A 27,500-nucleotide genomic window follows, 5' to 3' on the forward strand; every position below is an offset into this window, starting at 1 on the left:
TATCATTATTTTCACCCTCCTCGTATCCTGGGACCCGGTGTAGCAGAAGGAAAAAAAAGGCTGATCTGTTTAATGGTCATTATTTTTATTATTGTTATTATTATTATTATTATCATTATTATTATAATTATAATTAGAATTATTATTATTATTATTATTATTATTATTATTATCATTATTATTATTATTATTATTATCCTTATCATTATTATTATTATCATTATTATTATTATCATTATTATTATTATCATTATCATTATCATTATTATTATTATTATTATCATTGTCATTATTATTATCATTATCATTATCATCATCATCATTATTATTATTATTAGTATTATCATTATTATTATCATCATTATTATTATCATTATCATTATTATCATTATTATTATTATCAGCTGTTAGCCGATCCGTTTAATGGTTCCCTGTTGTATCTTAGCATCATTAAGGATTATTTATTGCATTGATAATGATGATAATGATATTAGTGGTGATTGTAGTAGTGATAATGATAGATATGTTACGATAGTCATAAAGGTAGTGATGGTCAGAGTAATTGATAAAAATGATGGTTGTAATGATGATAGTGATGATGATGATAAAAATAGTGGTATTAATAATGATAATAATAATAATAATAATAATGATAATAATGATAATAATAATAATGATAATGTTATTGGTAATAATAATAATGATAATAATAATAAAATAATAATAATAATAATAATAATAATAATAATAATAATGATAATAATAATGGTAATGATAACAATAATATTGTTAATAACAATAAAAATAATAATACTGATAACAATAATAAAAATAATGACAATAACAATGATAACAACCATAACCCTAAACCGACACTGACAATGACCCCGCCCGCGGAAAAGCACCACCCACACCGCCCACAGAAGCCAAAGGAACGAGAGACGTACACACATACATACATACATACGCCCTCACGCCCTCACACCCCCTCCAACGCCCCATCGAGACAAGCAAGGGCGGGGCGGAGGGCGAACACGCTTCCCTCCACACTAACTATATCTTCGTATATATTTCTCCACGCAGAGTTCAGAGGGACGAAAGGACCCGCCGACCTGCCAGGTTACCGGTGGCGGCAGGCGGCCTACTCCATCATTTTCCTTCTCAACAAACCTGCTTTTCTCCCACCGCAGTTCCACCGGTCGACGCCTTGTAGGGGAGTGCCTCGTCCAATGCTGATCTGCCTAAATACGCCTTGTGCACTTTGGCCTGCACTGCACGGCATATGCTGTGTCTTTCCTTTTTTTTTTTTTATTTCTTTTTGTATTGTTGGGATGTTCTTTATTATTGTTATTATTATTATTATCATGATAATGATTATGATTGTAATTACTGTTATTATTATGATTATTATTATTATTATTATCACTATTATTGTTATTATCATGATTATCATTATTGTTATTATTTTTATTATTATCATGATTATGATTCTAATTATTATTATCACTATTACTATCATCATCATGATTATTATTATTGTTACTATTATTATTATCATTATTACTATCATCATTATTACCATCATTCCTATCATCATCATCATCTAAATAGCAGCGTTTGTGAACACAAAAATACTTCATCCATTTCCTCCCCCTTGAAGACACCTTTCCATTGGGACATCCGACTCGGCTGTCGAACTCATGCTCTCCGATGTGCCACAAATAACACAAATAACAAATAACAAATAAATGATAATAATAAAAAATAATAAAAATAAATAAATAAATAAATAAAAGGGCATAAAAGGGGCCCATTTATAAATAGGGCATAAAAGGGGCCCATTTATAGATTACTAATAAAAGGGCATAAAAGGGGCCCATTTATAGATTACTTAGAACAGCACAGATTAAAAGAAAAAAAAGATACTTGGATCGTGTTTGAGGATCTAAATATATGATAAAATAGGCGTTCTTAGAAGACAGAAGGCTAGCTAGACCGCACAAGACACAAGGCAGGGCGGAGAGAATATTTATTATTATATTTATTATTATTATTATTATTATTGTTAAATACCAAATACCAAATATTTTCCTCCTCCTCTTCCTTCTCTCCTCTTCCTTCCCCTCCTCCTCCTCTTCCTTCCCCTCCTCCTCTTCTTCCTCCTCTGCTCTTCCTTCCCCTCCTCCTCCTTTTCCTTCCCCTCCTCCTCTTCTTCTTCCTCGTCCTCTTCCTTCCATCCCTTCCTTCTTCCCTGCGTTTTTCCTCTTCCTCCTCTCCTACTCCTCTTCCTTCCCCTCTGCTCCTCCTTTCCCCTCCTCTCTCCTCTCTCCTCTCCTCTCCTTCCCCTCCTCTCCTTGTCCCTTTTGTCTTCCCCCTCTCATTCTTTCCTCTTCCTCCTCTCCTCTTCCTTCCCCTCCTCCTCCTTTTCCTTCCCCTCCTCCTCTTCCTCTTCCTCCTCTCCTCTTCCTTCCCCTCCTCCTCTTCCTCTTCCTCCTCTGCTCTTCCTTCCCCTCCTCCTCCTCCTCTTCCTCCTCTCCTCTTCCTTCCCCTCCTCCTCCTCTTCCTCTTCCTCCTCTCCTCTTCCTTCCCCTCCTCCTCCTCCTCTCCTTCTTCCTCCTCCTGCCTCTTAATATTTCTTTTTAAATTTTGTTTAAGTTTTGTGAAGGTTTTATACATTGCTCCCCCCTCCTCCTCCTCTTCCCTCCCCTCCTCCTCCTCCTCTTTCTTTTTTTATGCACCAAAAGGGGCGGGGCCGCGTGGGAGAGAGTGTCTGGGCGCAAGTCTGCCGCCCTTCTGTAGACGCACTTGCACCGTAGTCGTGTCCTCGTGTGTTCTAAGGGAAGGGAATGTGGGGAGTGTGTCAGAGGATATAACGAAGGACACCTAGAGACATATAGGAAGGTTTTTATATACAAAGGATTTGGTTGTAAACTGCTGTTGAAAAAAACAACAACTATATTTTCAGTTGAGGCGAGGAAATCTTAAATCCGTTGTTGTTTAAGTCACGGCAGGTCCTCTCAGTGACGCAGGACAGGGTCAACTTGTGGCAGCTGATGCCTAGATGTTACTGACACTTCACCTTTCTCGATTTATTTACACATTTTTTTTCAATTGATCTTTTTTTCACGGTTATCTCTTTCATCTTCAGATCAATCGGGCTGCTAAATTTCTCATCGACGTACCGACAAGAGCAAAAACAACAAACAAACAAACAAACAAAATAACACCTCATGATAACATTTCCCTTCAAAATCTACATCATTCTATACGCATTTCTACAAAAAAGATATCTGATTATGTTCTCTTATCAGACAGCTCATTTCACTCCCTTCGACGTCGAACCCCCGAGCATATGTGTCAACCGGGCCCTCCGCCTGCTTCCTCCCGCAGGCCTGTCCCAGCTGGAGAGTTCGGCCACGCCCGCGGACGCCAAGGAGACTCCCAGGAAGACCAAGGGCGTGATCCCCCACCTGGGCCACCTGCCGGACCTCAACAAGCTCTCGGACGTCATCAGGAACCTGGTCATGGGCAACGTGGTCTTCGTCAAGCCCATTCTTAAGCCCAGGAAGATCTGCATCTACACGTGCGCCGACCTCAAAGGTGGGGCTCGCGCTCGCCTCGCCAGGGGCGCTGCTGACGTCTGTCCTTTTCCTCTTCCTTTTCCTCGTCCTCGTCCTCGTCCTCCTTCTCGTCCTACTCTTCCTCGTCCTCGTCCTCCTCTCCTCGTCCTCGTCCTCGTCCTCCTTCTCGTCCTACTCTTCCTCGTCCTCGTCCTCCTCTCCTCGTCCTCGTCCTCGTCCTCCTCTCCTCTACCTTTTCCTCCTCTCTCTCCTCCTCGTCCTCCTCTCCTCTTCCTTTTCCTCCTCCTCCTCCTCCTCCTCCTCCTCGTCCTCCTCTCTTCTTCCTTTTCCTCCTCCTCCTCCTCTTCCCTTTCCTCCTCTTTCTCCTCTTCGTCAGCATCATCTGTTTTTATTCTTGCCGTTTTCGTTCGCATACCTCTCTTTCTACTACTACTTTTGTTATTATTAGTGTCATTATCATTATCGTTATTTACGTGAGTTGTGAATTTTCTTATAAAGATATTCTGCCTAGAAAAATATTCAACGTTCTTTACTATAGATTTCATATTTATTATATATAGAAAGAGAATATAATGCAATAAAACGTTTTTCCTAATAACATTTTTTAAAAATATATTCAAATGAAATTTCCTGAACACAATGAAATTCTCATTCTTACATTTTGACGTCATCCTCATCCTCACACACTTAATTAACATCCTTCTCATACTTCCAAGCCCTCCGCCTTCCTCATTCTGGGACGATCCACGTTTTCTTTACTCACTCATTCACTCACTTTCCTTCTCTCTTCGTTTTCCCTTCTTCTTTCTTACTTTTTCTTCATCTTCTTTCCCCTCTCTCTACTCATGTTTCATCCTACTCCTCCTCATTTCTCATTTTCTCCTCTTTCTTGTTTCTTACCCTTGTTCCTCGTCCTCTTACTTTCTCACCATACCCCCTCCTCAATTCTCCTCCTCCTTCTCCTCTTTTCTCACTCCTCATCTTCATATCTATTCCTCCTCTTCCTCCTCCTTTATCCCTCCTCTTCCTCCTCCTTTATCCCTCCTCTTCTTCCTCCTCCTCCTCCTCAATTATCACTCCTCCTCCTCCTCCTCCTCCTCCTCATTCATCCCTCCTCTTCCTCCTCATTTATCACTCCTCTTCCTCCACCTCCTCCTCCTCCTTTATCCCTCCTCTTCCTCCTCCTCATTTATCCCTCCTCCTCCTCCTCCTCCTCATTTATCACTCCTCTTCCATCTCCTCCTCATTTATCACTCCTCTTCCTCCTCCTCATTTCTCACTCTTCCTCCTCCTCATTTATCACTCCTCATTTATCACTCCTCTTCCTCCTCCTCCTCCTCCCCCCCCTGTATCACTCCACCTCCTCCTCCTCCTCATTTATCCCTCCTCTTCTTCCTCCTCCTCCTCCTCCTCATTTATCCCTCCTCTTCCTCCTCCACCTCATGCCTCACACCTCATCCTCATTCCTCATATCTCCCTCCTCCCTCAGACACCATCATGGAGAGGTCCGCGTTGATGGAACACGTGTACCCGAAGCTCCGCCTCTACTGCATGGAGAAGGGATACGAACTGAACATCGTGGACCTGCACTGGGGCATCCCGGACGAGCACCTCAACGACCACTCCTTCAAGGAACTCTGTCTCGGGCAGCTCACCAGTGGGTATTCGCTGTCAGTGTGTGTGTGGGGGTGGGGGTGGGGGGGTATGTGTGTGTGGAGGGGGGGGTATGTGTGTGGGGGGGGGGTATGTGTGTGGGGGGGGGTATGTGTGTGTGTGGGGGGTGGAGTATGTATGTGTGTGTGGGGGGGGTATGTATGTGTGTGTGTGTGGGTGGAGGAGTGGGGGTATGTGTGTGGAGGGGGATGTGTGTGGGGGGGGGTATGTGTGTGTGGAGGGGGGGGGGAGTATGTATGTGTGTGTGTGGGGGTGGGGAGTATGTATGTGTGTATGTGTGGGGGGAGGTATGTGTGTGTGTGTGTGGGTATGTGTGTGTGGGGGGGGATGTGTGTGTGTGTGTGTGTGTGTGTGTGTGTGTGTTTATGTGTGTGTGTGTGCGTGTGAGTGAGTGTATGTGTGAGTGATTGTTATTTGGTGTCGGGTTTCCAGTCCCTAATCAATTATTTTCAACTTGTTATATAATTTGGAAACAGGATTCTCAATAATAAAGGAATACCTTTTCCCGACCAAGCCATCTGTCCACAACAGAACCAACGGAACCCAAACCTCGAACACCTTCTCTCTGTATCAGTCTGGACTCCCACAACAGATCCAAACCGACCCTTGAATTCCCTTCCTTGCAATCCATGCAAGGGACTCACGCAAGAGATGCAACAATATCCCCGCCCTGGAATATTCCTCTTCCTCTTCCAGCCCAGGTTGAATTGAGAGATAGAAAGACTCCCGAAAAGTATCCACCACAGACTGGTCTCCTAAGCCCCGTCTCCCTCTTCCAGCCCAGACCAGAGACTTATTCCAACGTCTTTCTTCTTCTTCATATTTTTTGTTCTCTTCTTGTCTCTCGTTCTAATTTGACTAACTCTCCTATCACCTCGTATACTTTCGTTGAACTTCTCCACAACAGCACCCCCCACGCCCCCCCACAAGGACCTGTTCCCCTAAGCCCCCTCTCCCTCTCCCAGTCCCTGCCAGAGACTCCCAACAGCCCCCCCCCACAGACTGGTCCCCTAAGCCCCCTCTCCCTCTCCCAGCCCCTGCCAGAGACCCCCAACAGCCCCCCCCCCCCACAGACTGTTCCCCTAATCCCCGTCTTCCTCTCCCAGCCCCTGCCAGAGACCCCCACCCCCCCCCCCCCCACCACAGACTGGTCCCCTAACCTCCCTCTCCCTCTTCCAGCCCCAGACCAGAGACCCCCCACAGCCCCCCCACAGACTGTTCCCCTAAGCCACGTCTCCCTCTCCCAGCCCAGACCAGAGACCCCCAACAGCCCCCACCCACCCCCCACACAGGACTGTTCCCCTAAATTCCCGTCTCCTCTCCCCAGCCCAGACCAGAGACCCCCAATCACCCCCCCCAACAGCCCCCGCCCCCCCCACAGAACTGGTCCCTAATCCCCGTCTTCCTCTCCCAGCCCCTGCCAAGAGACTCCCAACACCCCCCCCCCCCCCCCACCACAGACTGGTCCCCTAAGCCCCCTCTCCCTCTCCCAGCCCCTGCCAGAGACTCCCAACACCCCCCCCCCCACACACACACACAGACTGGTCCCCTAACCTTCCTCTCCCTCTCCCTGCCCTTCTGCCAGAGACTCCCAACACTCCCTAACAGCCCCCCCCCCCACACACACACACAGACTGGTCCCCTACCCTTCCCCCCCCCCCCCCCCTTCCCGCCCCAGACCAGAGACCCCCAACAGCCCCCCCCCCCCCACCACAGACTGTTCCCCTAACCTCCCTCTCCCTCTTCAACGCCTCTGTGCCGAGAGACCCCCAACAGCCCCCCCCCCCCCCCAGACTGGTTCCCCTCTAACCACCCTCTCCCTCTTCCAGCATCCCCCTGCAGAGAGACCCCCAACAGCCCCCCCCCCCCCACAGAACTGTTCCCTCTAACCTCCCTCTCCCTTCTTCCAGCCCCAAGGCCAGAGAGAGATCCCCCAACAGCCCCCCCCCCCACAGACTGTTCCCCTAACCTCCCGCTCTCCCTCATTTTCAAGCCCAGGCACAGAGCCCCCCAACAGGCCCCCCCCCCCCCCACAGAATTGTTCCCCTGTTCTCCTCTACGACCCTCCCCCCTACAGAGCCCCCCTTCCCCTAACCCCCCCCCCCCTCTTCCAGCCCAGACCAGAAACCCCCAACCGCCCCCCCCCCCACAGACTGGTCCCCTAACCTCCCTCTCCCCCTTCCAGCCCAGACCAGAAACCCCCAACAGCCCCCCCCCCCCACAGACTGTTCCCCTAACCTCCCTCTCCCTCTTCCAGCCCAGGCCAGAGACCCCCAACAGCCCCCCCCCCCCCACAGACTGTTCCCCTAACCTCCCGCCTCTCTCCTCGCCTCTTCCATCCCCTGCCAGAGACCGCCCCAAAACAGTGCCCCCCCTCCCCCCACAGACTGGTCCCCTAACCTCCCTCTCCCTCTTCCAACCCCTGCCAGAGACCCCCAACAGCCCCCCCCCCCCACAGACTGTTCCCCTAACCTCCCTCTCCCTCTTCCAGCCCAGGCCAGAGACTCCCACATCGTGACGGTGGTGTTCCTGAACGAGACCTTCGGCAACGCCCTCCTGCCGCGGGTCATCGAGGGCCCCGACTTCGACCAGGCGATCTCGGCGATGGAACACGACACGGACCGGGAGCTCTTCTGGAAGTGGTACCACTGGGACGAGAACGCGCAGCCGCCCTGTTACAAGCTGCAACCCATCAGCACCTACATCCCCAACATCAAGGTGAAATTTGTGTCAGGGAGGGAGTGGTTCGGGGGGAGGTTCCGAGGTGCTCTTTGAGGTTCATGTGTCTTGGTGCCGAAGTGGGCGGGGGTGGGGGGGTGGGGGTGGGTGGGGGGAGGGGGGTTCTAGTTTAGGTAATTTGTTTCCTTTGGCAGAGGGATTTCTCTCTCTCTCCCCCTCTCTTTCTCTCTCTCTCTCTCGCTCTCTCTCTCTCTTTTGCTCTCTCTCTCTCTCTCTCTCTCCCTCCCTCTCTCCCTCTCTCTTTCTCTCTCTCTCGCTCTCACTCTCTCTTGCTCTCGGTCTCACTTTCGCTCTCTCTCTCTCTCTCTCTCTCTCTCTCTCTCTCTCTCTCTTTCTCTGATACTAATAATGTTAATAATAATGGCAATAATAATCATCATAATCATCATAGAATAATCTAGAACGTATACATTTTCACCCAAAATGAAATCCAATACAAAAATACCATTTTTTTTTTAACCCATCATCGTGCACTAATAATGACCCCAATAAGTGATAAACAGCAATAGTAACACCAACGAAAAGCCATCCTCGTAAGGAAACTAAAGACAAACCCTACATCCTACACCCGAGCAGGACAGCAACAGCGCCAGCCTCCACCAGGAAGCCGTGCAGGACTGGAATAACGAGGTCAAGAAGATGATGACCCTGATGAGGATGGTCTTCAATCAGGAGCAGAAGGAAAAGTACCTCTCGACGGTGATGGAGCAGGTGAGGGGGTGAGGGGGGGTGAGGGGGTGAGGGGGGGTGAGGGGGGAGGGGGGAGGGGGTGAGGGGGGGCTGAGGGTGAGGGGGGAGGGGGGATGAGGAGATAAGGATTGGGTTGTGGGTAGGAGATAAGGAGGAGGAGGAGGAGGAGGAGATAAGGAGTGGGTTGCGGGCAGGAGATAAGGATTGGGTTGTGGGGAGATATGAGGAGGAGGAGGAGATAAGGAGCGGGTGAGGGGGACGAGGAGATAAGGATTGGGTTGCGAGTAGATTGGATAAGGACGAGATAAGGATTGGGCTGAGGTAAGATATGACGGGGACGAGATAAGGATTGGGTTGCGGGTAAAAATGATAAGAGAATAAGGAGAAGGATAAGATAACGATTGGAGGAGGATTATAAATTATAAGAGGATAATGAGTAGGAAAAGATAAGGATTGGGGGATGATTAGAAACGATTAGGACGAGATATAGATTGGGTTGTGGTTAGAAATGATAAGAGAATGATGAGAAGGAAGAGATACAGATTGGGGGAGGATTAGAAATGATAAGAGGATAATGAGTAGGAAGAGATAAGGATTGGGGATGATTAGAGGATGATTATAAATGATAAGAGGAGATAAGGATTAGGTCATGGTTGGAAAAATATAAGAAGATAAAGATTGGGTTATGATTAGAGGTAATGAGAGGACAGGGAGGCGGAGGATAAGGAGGAAATAAGGATTGTGTTATGATTGGAAAAGATAATTGGATAAGAAGGAAAAAAAAGAATTGGGTTATGATAAAAAAGAAAGAAAAAAATGATGTGAAGTTGCAATTGGGAAGTTAGTGATGACTGATAGCAGGTTGACAGGTTGGTGATGATAATTATTTGATAACACGAGTTTGTGGTGATTATAGGCCTAGATAAATTTGTGATGAACATTACTTGTGATGGATATTACCTATCTAGTGTATCTTTGCTTCAATAAGGAAATGATGATAATAAAAACATGATAATAAAACAAATTTTATGATTAAATAGCTATAAGGCAGAATTGACATGATTAAATAAAAAAATAATAATAATAACCTGAATAAAGTTATAACTTAAATATAACACAACACTAAACTAATGTAGCAATACCAACTCAAATACAGCAATACCAACAACCCAAGTAGAGAATAAACGCATATACAATACCAACCCCAATAGAGCAATACCAACTACAATACCAGCCCAAATAGAGCATAACCCGAATACAATACCAACCCAAATGCCAACCCAAATACAGCAATACCAACCCAAATACAGCAATACCAACCCGAATACCAGCCCAAATACAGCAATACCAACCCGAATACCAGCCCAAATACAGCAATACCAACCCGAATACCAGCCCAAATACAGCAATACCAACCCGAATACCAGCCCAAATACAGCAATACCAACCCGAATACCAGCCCAAATACAGCAATACCAACCCAAATAAGCAATTCCAGCCCAAATAGAGCAATACAAACCCAAATACAGCAATACCAACCCATATACCAGCCCAAATACAGCAATACCAACCCAAATAAGCAATACCAGCCCAAATAGAGCAATACAAACCCAAACACCACCCTAACCCAAATACAGCAATACCAACCCAAATACAGCAATACCAGCCCAAATAGAGCAATACCAACCCAAATACCAGCCCCAAAACAGCATGACCCCGACCGCAGTTCTAACCCGACCGCAAACCCCCGACAGGAGATCAAGCAGAGCGTGTTCATGAACCAGGAGAGCGCCAAGCACTGTCTGTGGATCTGCCGGAAGTTCACGCACTTTCCTTCGCACAACATCCCGGCGCAAGGAAAGGTCTACGTGGCCGTCGAGCCAGAGAGCAAGAAGAGGCTGGACATCCTGCAGAGTGAGCTGAAGGTGAGGTTTAGAGGGAGTGAGAGTGAGAGGGAGAGTGAGAGGGAGAGTGAGTGAGAGTGAGTGAGAGTGTGAGTGAGAGTGAGAGTGAGAGTGAGAGTGAGAGTGAGAGTGAGAGTGAGAGTGAGAGTGAGAGTGAGAGTGAGTGAGAGTGAAGAAGGAGCAAGAAGAGGCTGGACATCCTGCAGAGTGAGCTGAAGGTGAGGTTTAGAGGGAGGGAGAGTGAGAGGGAGAGTGAGAGGGAGAGTGAGAGTGAGAGGGAGAGGGAGAGTGAGAGTGAGAGGGAGAGGGAGAGTGAGAGTGAGAGTGAGAGTGAGAGTGAGAGTGAGAGTGAGAGTGAGTGAGAGTGAAGAAGGAGCAAGAAGAGGCTGGACATTCTGCAGAGTGAGCTGAAGGTGAGGTTTAGAGGGAGGGAGAGTGAGAGTGAGAGTGAGAGTGAGTGAGAGTGAGAGTGAAGAAGGAGCAAGAAGAGGCTGGACATCCTGCAGAGTGAGCTGAAGGTGAGGTTTAGAGGGAGGGAGAGTGAGAGTGAGAGTGAGAGTGAGAGTGAGAGTGAGTGAGAGTGAAGAAGGAGCAAGAAGAGGCTGGACATCCTGCAGAGTGAGCTGAAGGTGAGGTTTAGAGGGAGGGAGAGTGAGAGGGAGAGTGAGAGTGAGAGTGAGAGTGAGTGAGAGTGAGTGAGAGTGTGAGTGAGAGTGAGAGTGAGAGAGAGTGAAGAAGGAGCAAGAAGAGGCTGGACATTCTGCAGAGTGAGCTGAAGGTGAGGTTTAGAGGGAGGGAGAGTGAGAGTGAGAGTGAGAGTGAGAGTGAGAGTGAGTGAGAGTGAGTGAGAGTGTGAGTGACGAAGGAGCAAGAAGAGGCTGGACATCCTGCAGAGTGAGCTGAAGGTGAGGTTTAGACGGAGGGAGAGTGAGAGTGAGAGGGAGAGTGAGAGTGAGTGAGAGTGAGAGTGAGTGAGAGTGAGAGTGAGAGTGAGAGTGAGAGTGAGAGTAAGAGTGAGAGTGAGAGTGATTGAGAGTGAATGAGAGTGAAGAAGGAGCAAGAAGAGGCTGGACATTCTGCAGAGTGAGCTGAAGGTGAGGTTTAGAGGGAGGGAGAGTGAGAGTGAGAGTGAGAGTGAGTGAGAGTGAGAGTGAGTGAGAGTGAGAGTGAGAGTGAGAGTGAGAGAGAGTGAGAGTGAGTGAGAGTGCAGAAGGAGCAAGAAGAGGCTGGACATTCTGCAGAGTGAGCTGAAGGTGAGGTTTAGAGGGAGTGAGAGAGAGTGAGAGTGAGAGTGAATGTGAGAGTGAATGAGAGTGACGAAGGAGCAAGAAGAGGCTGGACATTCTGCAGAGTGAGCTGAAGGTGAGTTTGAGAGGGAGTGAGAGTGAGAGTGAGAGTGAGAGTAAGAGTGAGAGTGAGTGAGAGTGAATGAGAGTGACGAAGGAGCAAGAAGAGGCTGGACATTCTGCAGAGTGAGCTGAAGGTGAGTTTGAGAGGGAGTGAGAGTGAGAGTGAGAGTGAGAGTAAGAGTGAGAGTGAGTGAGAGTGAATGAGAGTGAAGAAGGAGCAAGAAGAGGCTGGACATTCTGCAGAGTGAGCTGAAGGTGAGGTTTAGAGGGAGGGAGAGTGAGAGTGAGAGTGAGAGTGAGAGTGAGAGTGAGAGTGAGAGTGAGTGAGAGTGAGTGAGAGTGAGAGTGAGAGTGAGAGTGAGAGTAAGAGTGAGAGTGAGAGTGAGTGAGAGTGAATGAGAGTGAAGAAGGAGCAAGAAGAGGCTGGACATTCTGCAGAGTGAGCTGAAGGTGAGTTTGAGAGGGAGTGAGAGTGAGAGTGAGAGGGAGAGTGAGAGTGAGAGTGAGAGTAAGAGTAAGAGTGAGAGTGAGAGTGAGTGAGAGTGAGTGAGAGTGAGTGAGAGTGAAGAAGGAGCAAGAAGAGGCTGGACATTCTGCAGAGTGAGCTGAAGGTGAGTTTGAGAGGGAGTGAGAGTGAGAGTGAGAGTGAGAGTAAGAGTAAGAGTGAGAGTGAGAGTGAGTGAGAGTGAGTGAGAGTGACGAAGGAGCAAGAAAAGGCTGGACATCCTGCAGAGTGAGCTGAAGGTGATGTTTAGACGGAGAGAGAGTGAGAGTGAGAATGAAAGTGAATGAGAGTAAAAAAAGAGCACATAGAGGTTAGATGTCCTGTTAAGTGAGCTGAAGGTGAGTATTTAGGAAATATATTTTTATTGATATATATTTTTATTTTTTTATGAAGAGAGTTTGAGTTTGAGAGAGAGTGAGTTAGAGCGAGAGTGAGAGTGAGAGTGGGAGTGAGAGTGAGAGTGAGGGTTCTGTTTGACGATAAGTTAGAGAAAGTTAGAGTGAGAGTAAGAGTAAGAATGAGAGCGAGAGTAAGGGCTCTATAGTGAGGATGAGTTAGAGTGAGAGTGAGAGTAAGGGTTCGTTAGTAAAAATGAGTGAATGAGAGTTAGAGGGAGAGTGAGAAGAAGTGTGAATGAGAATGAAAGAATAAAAAAAAACTGGATATCCTACAGAAGGAACTGAATGTGAGGAGACTTAGGAAATTAAAATGTTTATGTGATTCTTTTTCATCATTAGAGAATTTGAATTTGATATTGATGGAATATACCCCCCCACCCCTGGCTTCATGTTCTTCCCCCCTCCCTCACCCCCCACCCCACCCCATCCCCGTCTTTATGTTCTTCCCCCCTCACTCACCCCCCACCCCACCCCACCCCCGTCTTCATGTTCTTCCCCCCTCACTCACCCCCCACCCCACCCCCACCCCCATCTTCATGTTCTTCCCCCCTCACTCACCCCCCACCCCACCCCCACCCCCATCTTCATGTTCTTCCCCCCTCACTCACCCCCCACCCCACCCCCACCCCCATCTTCATGTTCTTCCCCCCTCACTCACCCCCCACCCCACCCCACCCCCGTCTTCATGTTCTTCCCCCCTCACTCACCCCCCACCCCACCCCACCCCCGTCTTCATGTTCTTCCCCCCTCACTCACCCCCCACCCCACCCCCGTCTTCATGTTCTTCCCCCCTCACTCACCCCCACCCCACCCCCGTCTTCATGTTCTTCCCCCCTCACTCACCCCCCACCCAACCCCACCCCCGTCTTCATGTTCTTCCCCCCTCCCCCACCCCCCCCCCCCCCCCACCCCCGTCTTTATGTTCTTCCCCCCTCACTCACCCCCCACCCAACCCCACCCCCGTCTTCATGTTCTTCCCCCCTCCCTCACCCCCCAACCCACCCCATCCCCGTCTTTATGTTCTTCCCCCCTCACTCACCCCCCACCCCACCCCACCCCCGTCTTCATGTTCTTCCCCCCTCCCTCCCCCCCACCCCACCCCCGTCTTCATGTTCTTCCCCCCTCACTCACCCCCCAACCCACCCCATCCCCGTCTTTATGTTCTTCCCCCCTCACTCACCCCCCACCCCACCCCACCCCCGTCTTCATGTTCTTCCCCCCTCACTCACCCCCCACCCCACCCCACCCCCGTCTTCATGTTCTTCCCCCCTCACTCACCCCCCACCCAACCCCACCCCCGTCTTCATGTTCTTCCCCCCTCCCTCACCCCCCAACCCACCCCACCCCCGTCTTCATGTTCTTCCCCCCTCACTCACCCCCCACCCCACCCCACCCCCGTCTTCATGTTCTTCCCCCCTCACTCACCCCCCACCCCCCCCCACACCCCACCCCCGTCTTCATGTTCTTCCCCCCCTCCCCCCCCACCCCACCCCCATCTTCATGTTCTTCCCCCCTCACTCACCCCCCACCCCACCCCACCCCACCCACGTCTTCATGTTCTTCCCCCCTCAATCACCCCCCACCCCACCCAACCCCACCCCCGTCTTCATGTTCTTCCCCCCTCACTCCCCCCCCACCCCACCCCCGTCTTCATGTTCTTCCCCCCTCACTCACCCCCCACCCAACCCCACCCCCGTCTTCATGTTCTTCCCCCCTCCCTCACCCCCCAACCCACCCCATCCCCGTCTTTATGTTCTTCCCCCCTCACCCCCACCCACCCCACCCCACCCACCCCCGTCTTCATGTTCTTCCCCCCTCTCGCACCCCCCACCCCGCCCCTCCCCCGTCTTCATGTTCTTCCCCCCTCCCTCACCCCCCAACCCACCCCATCCCCGTCTTCATGTTCTTCCCCCCTCACTCACCCCCCACCCAACCCCACCCCCGTCTTCATGTTCTTCCCCCCTCCCTCACCCCCCACCCCACCCCCACCCCCATCTTCATGTTCTTCCCCCCTCACTCACCCCCCACCCCACCCCCACCCCCATCTTCATGTTCTTCCCCCCTCACTCACCCCCCACCCAACCCCACCCCCGTCTTCATGTTCTTCCCCCCTCACTCACCCCCCACCCCACCCCACCCCCGTCTTCATGTTCTTCCCCCCTCACTCACCCCCACCCCACCCCCGTCTTCATGTTCTTCCCCCCTCACTCACCCCATACCCCCCTTCCTCCTCCTGTAATCGCAGGAGAGGCTGGACGAAATCCGGATGCTGAAATTCCGTGTGAAGTGGCACAACTCCGGCATGAACCCCGAAGTGCCCGAGCATGCGCAGTACGTGGAGGACCTGTGCGCACAGATCTCGCCCCTGCTCATCTCCATCATTGACGGAGTCATTGAGGAGGACGAGACCAAGGTAAGGATGACGGTGCTCTTCGCTCGGGGGCGGTGCTGTCCTCCTCTCCCGTTTGGGTTAGGTTAGGTTAGGTTAGGTTAGGTTAGGTTTGGTTTGGTTTGGTTTGGTTTGGTTAGGTTAGGTTAAGTTAGGTTAGGTTTGGTTAGGTTAGGTTTGGTTTGGTTAGGTTAGGTTAGGTTAGCTTAAATTAGGTTTGGTTAGGTTAGGTTAGGTTAGGTTTTGTTAGGTTAGGTTAGGTTAGGTTTGGTTAGGTTAAATTAGGTTAGGTTAGGTTAGGTTAGGTTAGGTTAAATTAGGTTAGGTTAGGTTAGGTTAGGTTAGGTTAAATTAGGTTAGGTTAGGTTAGGTTAGGTTAGGTTAGGTTAGGTTAGGTTAGGTTAGGTTTAGTTAGGTTTGGTTTGGTTAGGTTAGGTTGGGTTAGGTTTGGTTAGGTTTGGTTAGGTTAGGTTAGGTTAGGTTAAGTTAGGTTAGGTTTGGTTTGGTTAGGTTAGGTTAGGTTAGGTTAGGTTTGGTTAGGTTTGGTTAGGTTAGGTTAGGTTAGGTTTGGTTAGGTTTGGTTTGGTTAGGTTAGGTTAAGTTAGGTTAGGTTTGGTTAGGTTAGGTTTGGTTTGGTTAGGTTAGGTTAGGTTAGGTTAGGTTAGGTTAGGTTAGGTTAGGTTAGGTTAGGTTTTGTTAGGTTAGGTTAGGTTAGGTTAGGTTAGGTTAGGTTTGGTTAGGTTAGGTTTGGTTAGGTTAGGTTGTTGGTAGGTTGGTTAGGTTGGTTGGTTAGGTTTAGGTTTGGTTAGGTTAGGTTAGGTTAGTTGGTTGGTGGGTGTTAGGTTAGGTTAGGTTAGGTTAGTTGGTTAGGTTGGTAGTTAGGTTAGGGTGGGTTAGGTTAGGTTTGGTTACGTAGGCTAGGTTAGGTTAGATTGTGTTAGGTTAGGTTAGGTTTAGGTTTTTTGGTTAGGTTAGGTTTGGTAGGTTAGGTTAGGTTAGGTGGGAGGTTAGGTTGTGGTTAGGTTAGTTGGTTGGTTAGGTTAGGTTAGGTTTGGTTTGGTTGGGTTTGGTTAGGTTAGGTTAGGGTAGGTTTGGTTAGGTTAGGGTTAGGTTAGGTTTAGGGTTAGTTGGGTTAGGTTAGGTTAGGTTAGGTTGGTAGGTTTGGTTAGGTTAGGTTAGTTTAGGTTAGGTTAGGTTGGTGTTAGGTTAGGTTAGTTAGGTTAGGTTTTGTTAGGTTTAGGTTAGGTTTGTGTTAGTTAGGTTAGGTTAGGTTAGGTTTAGGTAGGTTTAGTTGGTTAGGTTAGGTTTGGTTAGGCTAGGTTTGTTAGGTTAAGTTAGGGTTTGGTTAGGTTTGGTTAGGTTAGGTTAGTTAGGTTAGTTGGTTAGGTTAGGTTAGGTTTGGTTAGGTTTGGTTAGGGTAGGGTAGGGGGGTTTAGGTTAGGTTAGGTTTGGTTTGGTTAGGTTTAGGTTAGGGGGTTTGGTTAGGTGGTTGGTTAGGTTAGGTTAGGTGGTGGTTGGTTAGTTGGTTAGGTTAGGTTGGTTTGGTTAGGTTGGGTTGGTTGGTAGGTGTGGTTAGGTGTTTAGGTTGGTTTGGGTTAGTTTGTTAGGTGGTGGTGGTGTGGTTTAGGGTTGGTGGGTTTGGTTAGGTAGGTTAGGTAGTTAGGTTAGGTTAGGTGGTTAGGTTAGGTTTGGTGTTAGGTTGGTTAGTTGGTTTGGTTGGGTTAGGTTTGGTTGGTTTAGTGTTAGGTTAGGTTGGTAGGTTGCTTAGTTAGGTTTGGCTAGGTTAGAGTAGGTTAGGCTTTCTTAGGTTAGGTTAGGTTTTGTTTGGTTAGTTGTTATTAGGTTAGGTTAGGTTAGGTAGCTTAAATTAGGTTAGGTTAGTTTGGTTAGGTTAGGTAGTTAGGTTTTGTTAGGTTAGGTTAGGTTGGTTAGTTTGGGTGGGTTGGGTTAGGTTGGGTTGGGTAGGTTAGGTTAGGTTGGTTTAGGTTTGGTTATTGGTTAGGTTAGGTAGGTTAGTTAGGTTAGGGTAGGTTAGGTTAGGTGGTTAGGTTAGGTTAGGTTAGTTAGTTAGTTGGTTAGTTAGGTTAGGTTAGGTTAGGTTAGGTTGGGGTTAGGTTAGGTTTAGGTTAGGTTAGGTTTGGTTAGGTTAGGTTAGGGTTGGTTAGGTTAGGTTTAGGTTAGGTTAGGTTAGGTTTGGTTAGGTTAGGTTAGGTTAGGTTAGGTTAGGTTGGTTAGGTTGGTAAGGTTAGGTCAGGTTAGGTTAGGTTAGGTTAGTTAGGTTGGTAGGTTAGGGTAGGTTTGGTTAGGTAGGTTAGGTTAGGTTAGGTTAGGTTTGGTTAGGTAGGTTAGGTTAGGTTAGGTTAGGTTTGGTTAGGTTGGGTTAGGGTTGGTTAGGCTAGGTTAGGTTAGGTTTGGTTAGGTAGGTTAGGTTAGGTTTGGTTAGGTTGGGTTAGGTTAGGTTAGGTTAGGTTAGGTTTGGTTAGGTTAGGTTAGGTTAGGTTAGGTTTGGTTAGGTTGGGTTAGGTTAGGTTAGGTTAGGTTAGGTTTGGTTTGGTTAGGTTAGGTTAGGTTAGGTTAGGTTAGGTTAGGTTAGGTTAGGTTAGGTTAGGTTAGGTTAGGTTAGGTTAGGTTAGGTTAGGTTAGGTTAGGTTAGGTTAGGTTAGGTTGGTTTAGGTTAGGTTAGTTAGGTTTAGTTAGGTTAGGTTAGGTTTTGTTAGGTTAGGTTTGTTAGGTTAGGTTAGGTTAGGTTAGGTTAGGTTAGGTTAGGTTAGGTTTTGTTAGGTTAGGTTAGGTTTGGTTAGGTTAGGTTTGGTTAGGTTAGGTTAGGTTTTGGTTAGGTTGGGTTAGGTTAGGTTAGGTTAGGTTAGGTTTGGTTAGGTTAGGTTAGGTTAGGTTTGGTTAGGTTAGGTTATGTTAGGTTTGGTTAGGTTTGGTTTGGTTAGGTTAGGTTAGGTTAGGTTGGGTTAGGTTAGGTTTGGTTAGGTTTGGTTTGGTTAGGTTAGGTTATGTTAGGTTTGGTTTGGTTAGGTTAGGTTATGTTAGGTTTGGTTAGGTTAGGTTAGGTTATGTTAGGTTTGGTTAGGTTTGGTTTGGTTAGGTTAGGTTATGTTAGGTTTGGTTTGGTTAGGTTAGGTTTGGTTAGGTTAGGTTAGGTTAGGCTAAGCATTTCTTTCTCTCCGGTAGACTTACTTCGGTGTGTTGCTTTCAAGATGGGGATTCTTTCATTAGAATATTTCACTCCGGTGGATTTATTTCGGTCTGTTGTGTTCAAGATGGGGATTCTATTCTTTGTCAATTTTGAGAATTTGAAAGCGAACTGATGATGATAATGATAGATGAATAGATGAAATGATTAAGATGATAATAAGATGAAATGATAAAGATGATAATAGGGTGAAAATCAGAAGAGATAATGATGTATTTCTTTCTAAATGGCGTTTCGTATTCACTTCTCCTTAATATACACAACGTCCCGTTTGGTCCAAGAGTCAAAACAACCGAAAAACGAATCAAATCAAAGAACTAAGACAGAAAAAACACCATCTATTAAAACAGAACTCACCCATTTATTTCCCTCATCTCTTTTTTCTTTTTTTTGGATAATACTAAAGAAACCTTTATTTGATCGTTCTTTTCCTTCCTATTTCTTTCTCTTTCCTTTTTTTGATAATACTAAAGAAACCTTTATTTAAGCGTTCTTTTCCCGTTTTCTTTTTCCCCGTTTTCTTGATCGTTCTCTTCCCGTTTTCTTTTCTTTCAGGAGGAACTGAAGTCTTACCTCGGCATCGAGAAGCGTCTGTTCCACGAGCTGATGCAGCAGTCGCTCATGTGTCAGTTCCGGTACAAGAACTTCCAGGGCCGCCAGGAACTCCTGACCAAGATTAGGAGGTGAGGCGAAGGGTGAGAGAGGGAGAGGGGGATATGGAAGGGAGGGGCGAAGGATGAGAGAGGGGATAGGGTGGATATAAGGAGGGAGAGGGAAGGGAGTGGAGGGAGGGAGAGAAGGAGGGAGAGGGAAGGGAGTGGAGGGGGAAAGAAGGGAGTAGAGAGAGGGAGAGTGGGAGATAAGGAGGGAGAGGGAAGGGAGTGGAGTATTAGAGAAGGGAGTGAGGGGAGTCGAGGAGATAGAGAGAGCGATGGAGGGAGTTGGGGAGAGAGGGAGAGGGGATTGGGAAGAGAGGACTTTGGGAAGGGAGAGAGAGAGAAGGAGATAGGGAAGAGGGTGAGAAAAGAGAGAGGGAGAAGGGAGAGTGAGAAAGGATGAGGGTAAGGGAAAGAGGGAGACGAAGAGAGGGAAAGGGGGAGGGAGTGAATGGGGGATAACGGGGAAAGAGGAAGAGAGAGATATGTGGGAAAAGAAAAAAGAAAGAAAGAAAAGAAAAGGAGATGGGGAAGGAAGGGAGAAATTGATAAAAGAAGGGTATGAAAGAGAGAGGGAAAGGGATGAAAGGTGTGCCGTGGTGTCCCGGGTGCTCTGTCCTCCCAGGTCAGAGGTCAGCTGCGTCGGGAATGCCAGAAGCTGATTGGAGCGCTGACTGTGGGTGACAGCCTGGCAAATATTCCAGCGTATAGAAGGGAATATTATATTATGTCTCTTTGTATGGTAGTGCATATATCCAATACTTAAAGGATATTACCTGTAACTATGCAGCGACATGATTACATGGTTGCAAGCCTCAGAAAGGGAAAGGAAGAGGAAAATGAGGCAAGGAGATGTAGGAGGGAGGGAAAGAGGGAGAGACAGTAAGCTTTGCTCAGTAACAAACCAAAGGAACCACGAATTCCATTGCATTTTTCAGACTTACTTTACCTTTTGGTTACGTAAAATGTTAACAGTTTAAAACAATTGATCAGAGTTTACGATTAGAAGGTGATAACGCTGTCGGCATCATCTCTTTTTCTCAAAAAAAAAAAAAAAAAAAAAAAAAAAAAAAAAAAAAATCGAGATTAAAAATCCATTTTCCTCGTGATTAAAAACAGACAAGCTGAAAGGGAGAAAAAATAACAGATTAATAGATATAGATTAATGAAAGAAAGAGAGCTGGGAAGGTGAGGGAGAAATCCGATAAATAGGAGTTAGAGAGGGAGATGGTAAAGATGAGGAGAGTGCGAGAAATAGAGCGAAAGAGCAAGAACAAGAGCGAGAGATAAAGTGAAAGAGCAAGAGCGAGAGATAGAGCGAAAGAGCAAGAGCGATAGAAAAAGTGAAAGAGCAAGAGCGAGAGATAGAGCGAAAGAGCAAGAGCGATAGATAAAGTGAAAGAGCCAGAGCGAGAGATAGAACAAGAGCGAGAGCGAAAGAGCCAGAGCGAGAGATAGAACAAGAACAGGAGCGAGACATGGAGAGAAAGAGAGAACGAGAGCGAGAGAAAGAGAGAAACAAAATAACCAAGTGTTCCCCCCCCCCCAGGTACCTCAGCAACGACTCCTGTGTCCCCCTCATAATGCACGGCGAAGTGGGATGCGGAAAGTCCTCTCTCATTGCCAAGGCCATGGAGCGGTGCTGCGAGTGGCTGGTCGACGTCCCCCTCGTCGTCAGGTGAGTCTGCGAGGTGGAGGAGGAGGTGGAGGTGGAGGTGAAGGTGGAGCAGGAGGAAGAAGAGGAGGAGGAAGGAGGAGCAACAGCAACAACAGGAGGAGGACAACAATAATGATAGTTATAACAATAATACTGATGATGATGATGATAACACTAATAACAGTAATAAATCAATAAAAACAACAACGAAACTAATACTTCAAAACCACATAACAACAAAAACAAGAACAGCGCTAAACAATAGCAGGATCCCGCTAACCGTGGCCTCCTCCTTCGCCCCGCTAGGTTCGTGGGTCTGACTCCAGGGTCCTCGACGACGGAGCAAGTCCTTCGGTCCATCGCGGAGCAGTGTTGCGCCCTCTTCGGGGACCATCCTGCAGAGGCTGCCAAGGTGAGAGGGAGAGGAAGGGAGGGAGGGAGGGAGAGGATAGAGAAGGAGAGGGAGGGAAGGAGAGGGAGGGAGAGAAAGGAGAGGTGGAGGGAGGGAGGGAGAGGGAGGCGGGGAGAGAGGGATAGGGAAGGGAGGGAAGGAGAGGGAGAGGAAGGGAGGGAGGGAGAGGGAAAGGAAGAGGGAGAGAGGAATAGGAAGGGAGGGAAGGAGAGGGGGAGGAAGGGAGGGAGGGAAGGAGAGGGAAAGGAGAGGGAAAGGAGAAGGGGAGGAAGGGAGGGAGGGAAGGAGAGGGAAGGAGAGGGGGAGGAAGGGAGGGAGGGAAGGAGAGGGAAAGGAGAGGGAAAGGAGAAGGGGAGGAAGGGAGGGAGGGAAGGAGAGGGAAGGAGAGGGGGAGGGAGGGAGGGAGAGGGAGGCGGGGAGAAAGGGATAGGGAAGGGAGGGAAGGAGAGGGGGAGAAAGGGAAGGGAAGGGAAGAGATGAAAAGGGGTGGAGAGAGAGAGGGAAAGAGGAATGGAGAGGGGAAAGAAAGGGAAAGGAAAGGGGAGAGAGGGAGAGAGAGGAAGAGAAAGAGAAAAGAGGGAGGGAGACGGAAAGGAAGATTGAGAGAGAGAGGTAAGGAGAGAGGACGGGAGGGAGAGGGAGAGGGAGAGGGAGATGAAGAGGAAGAGGGAGAAGATTAAGGAAGAGAAAGAGTGGGGTGAAGAGAGAGGGAGAGAGGGAGAGAAGGATGGAGAAGGAGAGGAAGGGAGGAGAGAGAGGGAGAGAGGCATGGAGAGGGAGAGGAAGGGATGGAGAGAGAGAGAGAGGGAAAGAGGAAGAACTCGAAGCTCCTGGAATGGGTTTTTGGAGATGGTTGATGGCGGGAACATGACTGGGTTAGATGACCATGATGATAAACCACTTCTATTATGTTTACTATGTTTACAACTACTTCTATTGCTTCTACAAATTCTACAACTACCCCTACTACTACCATAACTGTCACTACTACCACTACAACCGCTATCACTATCACTACCACAACCACTAAAACCACTACTACTACTACAATCACGACGACCACCGCTACTGACAATGCTAATCATCTACCCCCTTCCCCCGTCCTCCTCTCTCTCCCCCATCCCCCCGTCCTCCTCTCTCTCCCCCATCCCCCCGTCCTCCTCTCTCTCCCCCATCCCCCCGTCCTCCTCTCTCTCCCCCTTCCCCCCGTCCTCCTCTCTCTCCCCCTTCCCCCCGTCCTCCTCTCTCTCCCCCTTCCCCCTGTCCTCCTCTCTCTCTCCCTTCCCCCCGCCCTCCTCTCTCTCCCCCTTCCCCCCGTCCTCCTCTCTCTCCCCCTTCCCCCTGTCCTCCTCTCTCTCTCCCTTCCCCCCGTCCTCCTCTCTCTCCCCCTTCCCCCTGTCCTCCTCTCTCTCCCTCCCTCCCCCCCTGTCCTCCTCTCTCTCTCCCCTTCCCCCTCCTCTCCTCCTTCTCCCCTTCCCCCTCCTCTCTCTCTCTCTCTCTCCCCTTCCCCCCGTCCTCCTCTCTCTCCCTCTTCCCCCTGGCCTCCTCGATCTCTCCCTTCCCCCCGTCCCCCCTCCTCTCTCTCCCCCCTCCCCCGTCCTCCTCTCTCTCCTCCCCTTCCCCCTGCCCTCCTCCTCTCTCTCTCTCCCTTCCCCCCCCCCCTCTCTCTCTCTCCCCTTCCCCCCCGTCCTCCTCTCTCCCCTCCCCCTTCCTCCCCTGTCTCTCCTCTCTCCCTTCCCCCGTCCTCCTCTCTCTCCCCCCTTCCCCCTCCTCCCTCTCTCTCTCCCTTCCCCCCCCTCCTCTCTCTCTCCCTTCCCCCCGTCCTCCTCTCTCTCCCCCTTCCCCCCATCCCCCTGCCCCATCCCCTTCCCCCCATCCTCCTCTCTCTCCCCCATCCCCCCATCCTCCTCTCTCTCCCCCATCCCCCCGTCCTCCTCTCACTCCCCCTTCCCCCTCCCCTCGTCCCCATCCCCATCCCCCTACCCCTTCATATTGTACCCATCCCCATCCCCCTCCCCTTCCCCCCATCCTCCCTCTCTCTCCCTTCCCCCCATCCCCCTACCCCTCCCCTTCCCCCCGTCCTCCCTCCCCCCCATCCCCCTCCCCTCGTCCCCATCCTCCCCTCTCTCTCCCTACCCTCGTCCCCATCCCCATCCCCCTCACCCTCCCTACCCCATCCCCCCATCCTCCCGTCTCTCCCCCACAGAGCGTGCGGCACATGTCAGCGTTCCTGAAGCACGTCTGGTCGAAGGCGTGCAAGATCCGGCCGCTGGTGATCATGATCGACGGCATCGACCAAGTCAAGAGCTACGGATCGACGTCGCTGGAGTGGGTGCCCAGCGAGCTCCCCGAACACGTCAAGCTTATCATGACCGTCAGGGACGACTCGCCGCAGATGTCGCTCCTGCAGACCATCATCGAGGACCGGGCTTGCTTCCTCAAGGTGGGGCGGGAAAGGAGGAGGACGAGGAGGAGGAGGAGTTTCTGTGTGTGTGCGTGCGTGCGTGTGTTTGTGTGTATGGATATATGTATGTATTATGTAAGTATGTATGTATGTGTATATATATTTATGTGTGTATGTATGCATATGTGTATATAAGTATGTGTGTATATATATGTATGTATGTGTGTGTGTCTTTTCCTTGAAACATCTTGTCTTTTTTCACATCATTTAATATTCTCTTCATCACTGACATACTATCACATGAGCCATTTTCTGGAGAAAAAAAAAATCCGTCCCATTTTCAAAAACAGCGCCACTAACCCACAATCTCTTCCCCCCCACCCCCTCCCCCTTCCCCCCACCTCCTCCCCCTTCCCCCCACCCCTCTGGCTCTACAGATCCCCCCGCTGACGATTGACGAAGGATACAACAAGTTCGAGGGCATCCTGAAGCAGCACCACCGCAGCGTCAACAAGGAGCAGAGGGAGTTAGTGAGCAAGTACCTTCAGGAGTGCCCGCTGCCGCTCTACGTCGAGGTAGGGAGGGGACATCCCGTAGACTTTCGCGGGGATGGGAGGCGGGGATATTGTGGATGTATGTGATTGGCTACAGTGTCAGGAGGTTTAGTTCTCCGTGTCTGTCTTGTTTCTTTTCTTCTCTTTTATTTTAGTTTCTTCTTTTTTTGTATTATTTTTGTCTGTCTGTCTCGCTTAGTCTTCCCTCCTTCCCCTTTTTTTTTGTATTATTTGTGTCTGTCTGTCTCGCTTAGTCTTCCCTCCTTCCCCCTACACTTCCACCCTCCCTCCCTCTTTCCCATCTTCCCTCCAACCCAATCATCCTCCCTTATTTTTTTCTCTCCCACCCTCCCTCTCACACATCCTCCACCCCCCTCTCCCCCCATCTCCTCCTCCTTCAGTAACGCGCCTCTGCCTCACGAGGCCTCATGCCCTCTCCCCGCAGATCATGGGTCGGATGGCGTGCCAGTGGACCGGCGCCGAGACACAACTTCCCCTCCAGCCGAACCTCATGGGACTGATCAACGCGGTCTTCGATGAGCTGGAGGTCGCCTATGGCCAGGTAGGAGGGGTTGCCACTTCGGAAATATTGGTCGTTGAAAGAGGGGGTGATGTTGGCAATTGTTGAAAAAGACCGTTGGAAAAGGGGGTGTTGGCTATCATTGATGGGGTTGTTGGTCGTTGGAAGAAGGGATGTTGGTAATTATTAAAGGAAATGTTGGTAATTCTCAAAAGGGTTGGTTATAAGAGTCGGTAATTGTTTAAGGAATAAGGTCATAAAAGTGGATGGGATTCATAAGGGGATGCTGGAAATTCTGAAAGGGATTGTTGGCAGTTGTAAAAGTGGATGTTGAAGATTCTTAGAAGAATGTTAGATTTATTTTTATAAAAGCACCAATATGAAATAAAGTAATCTATATATAAGTAGTCAGATTATATACAGAAATACGTACATACATGTGTGTGTGTATATATATATATATATATATATATATATATATATATATATATATATATATATATATATATATATATATATATATATATATATATATACGTATATATGTACATCTATCTATCTATCTATACGAGTAGCCGATCGGTCTCACCACCGTACCTATCAATCTTACGGCGCGGGTTCGAGTCCCAGTCAGGGAGGTAAAATTTGTATATATATATATATATATATATATATATATATATATATATATATAAACTAAGGATTCCCAAGAGAACTACATTAGAAACCACCGGATAAGCAGTCCTCCACCACCACCACAGACCGCAGGACCTCCTAATCTCATCCTCTGACCCTTTTGACTGACAGGTGGAGGTGTCCCACACGCTGGGCTACTTGACGGCGGCCAAACACGGGCTCTCCGACTCGGAAATGATTGACATCCTCTCCTGTGACGAGGCAGTGCTGGAGAAGATCTTCGTGCACTGTACACCCCCTGGTAGGTCCTGTTCTTGTCACCTGACGATGCTCTTTTTTCTGTTGATGGTCTTTTGTTTTTGCTCTTTTTTCTGTTGATGTTCTTTTGTTTTTGTTTTCTTTGTTTTGTTTAAGTTCTTTTGTTTAGCCTCTTTTTTCTGTTGGTGTTTTTTTTATATGTTCTTTTGTTTTTGCTATTTTTTCTGTTGACGTTCTTTTGTTTTTGTTTTGTTTTTTCTGTTGATGTTCTTTTGTTTTTGTTTTGTTTTTTTCTGTTGACGTTCTTTTGTTTTTGCTCTTTTTTCTGTTGATGTTCTTTTGTTTTTGCTTTGTTTTTTCTGTTAATGTTCTTTTGTTTTTGCTCTTTTTTCTGTCGATGTTCTTTTGTTTTTGCGTTGTTTTTTCTGTTGACGTTCTTTTGTTTTTGTTTTCCTGTTGACGCTCTTTGGATATCGACTTTGTTTGCTTTTCGCGCACTTTGATTGATTTAGCATTTCATTAACTTGTCATCTTTTGGTATAATTATCTATAGTTTCGGATTTTTCCCAAGTTTATAGAGACTTGCTTGTTTCATTATAACAGCAAGCACTTAAGGTCAGTATTAGTTTCGTCATATTTATGATCACCTCTCTCTCTCTATCACACTTTCTTACTCTTATTCTCTTCTTCCCCCTTGCCCCCCCTTGTTTTCTCTCTCTCTCGCTATTTCCCTCTCCCTCTCTCTCTCTCCTTATCCCTCTCCCTTTCCCTCTCCCGCTCTTTCTCCCTTTCCCTTTCCTTCTCCATCTCCCTCTCCCTCTATCTCTCCCCCCTTTTCTCTCTCTCTCTCCCCCCCCCCCCTCTCTCTCCCTCTCCCTCCTTCTCTTTCCCTCTCTTTCCGTCTCTATCTCTCTCTCTCTCTCCCTCCCTCCTTCTCTTTCCCTCTCTTTCCGTCTCTCTCTATCTCTCTTTCTCTCCCTCCCTCTCTCTCCCTCTCTTCCCCCCTCTCTCTCTCCCTCTCCCTTTATCTCTCTCTCTCTCTCTCTCTCTCTCTCTCTCTCTCTCTCTCTCTTTCTCTCCCTCCCTCTCTCTCCCTCTCTTCCCCCCCCTCTCTCTCCCTCTCCCTTTATCTCTCTCTCTCTCTCTCTCTTTCTCTCCCTCCCTCTCTCTCCTCCCCCTCCCCTTCCTCCCTCCCTCCCTCCCCTCCTTCCCTCCCTCTCTCCCTCTCTCTCTCCTCCCTCCCTCTCTCCCTCCTCTCTCTCTTCCCCCTCCCCCCCTTCCTCCCTCCCTCCTTCCCTCCCTTTCCCTCTCTCTCCTCCCCCTCCTCCCTCCATTCCCATCCCTCCCTTTCCCTCCTTCCCTCCCTCCCTCCCTCCCTCCCTCCCTCCCTCTCTCCCTCCCCCCATCTCTCTCCTCCCCCTCCTCCCCCCCTCCTCCCTTCCCCTCCCCAAGCAACGCAAACGCGCCCCGAGCAACTTGCCCTAACCCCGTGCCCCGTGCCCTCCGCAGTGAGGCGCTGCCCGTCGCTCCTGTGGGTCCAGATCTCGAAGCAGGTCCAGCCGTTCCTCATGAAGACCATCGTGGCCGGAATCTGCCTCTTCACGTGGCGCCATGAGAGCTTCCGCGATGCTGCCCATGCCCGCTACTTGGGCACGCCGGATCAGATCAACATGTGTTGCACGGCTCTCATTGATTACTTCCAGGTGGGTCGTCGTCCTTGTTTTTTTTTTTTTTTTTTTTTTTTTTTTTTTTTGAGAGGGGGGGGGGGGTATTTTTATCGGTTTGTGGACTAAAATCTTTTGAAATTCTTTGAAGAAATAAGAAGTTGTGAGTTCATATGTTTACGTAGAATTATGCGGATGCAAATTACATATGTACAGCCGTCTCTCATCACACAACATAATATTTCTTTAGACTTTTAACGTCACTAAAAGGACTCCTGACCGTGTCCCCTTTTCAAGTCAACACT

The 27,500-nt window shown here is 48.7% G+C and overlaps 1 protein-coding gene across 2 annotated transcripts in view; it reads left to right on the forward strand.

The window, feature by feature from the left end:
• Window positions 1-27,500, forward strand: part of LOC122259755 (NACHT domain- and WD repeat-containing protein 1) — a 111,123-nt gene that overhangs the window by 59,525 nt on the left and 24,098 nt on the right. For both annotated transcript variants that reach the window (XM_086535192.1, XM_086535191.1), the window contains exons 4-17: window positions 3,391-3,600; window positions 5,071-5,238; window positions 7,747-7,973; window positions 8,571-8,705; window positions 10,439-10,609; window positions 15,086-15,253; window positions 18,990-19,117; window positions 20,640-20,768; window positions 21,054-21,159; window positions 23,366-23,602; window positions 24,001-24,138; window positions 24,563-24,679; window positions 25,445-25,574; window positions 27,041-27,234. In XM_086535192.1, coding sequence (XP_086391318.1) covers window positions 3,391-3,600; window positions 5,071-5,238; window positions 7,747-7,973; window positions 8,571-8,705; window positions 10,439-10,609; window positions 15,086-15,253; window positions 18,990-19,117; window positions 20,640-20,768; window positions 21,054-21,159; window positions 23,366-23,602; window positions 24,001-24,138; window positions 24,563-24,679; window positions 25,445-25,574; window positions 27,041-27,234 — 2,258 coding nt within the window. The remainder of the gene's footprint in view (window positions 1-3,390; window positions 3,601-5,070; window positions 5,239-7,746; window positions 7,974-8,570; window positions 8,706-10,438; window positions 10,610-15,085; window positions 15,254-18,989; window positions 19,118-20,639; window positions 20,769-21,053; window positions 21,160-23,365; window positions 23,603-24,000; window positions 24,139-24,562; window positions 24,680-25,444; window positions 25,575-27,040; window positions 27,235-27,500) is intronic.

Source organism: Penaeus japonicus, unplaced genomic scaffold (assembly GCF_977035675.1).
Source record: "Penaeus japonicus unplaced genomic scaffold, GWHDUDI00000001_assembly GWHDUDI00000042, whole genome shotgun sequence".
Taxonomy (NCBI): domain Eukaryota; kingdom Metazoa; phylum Arthropoda; class Malacostraca; order Decapoda; family Penaeidae; genus Penaeus; species Penaeus japonicus.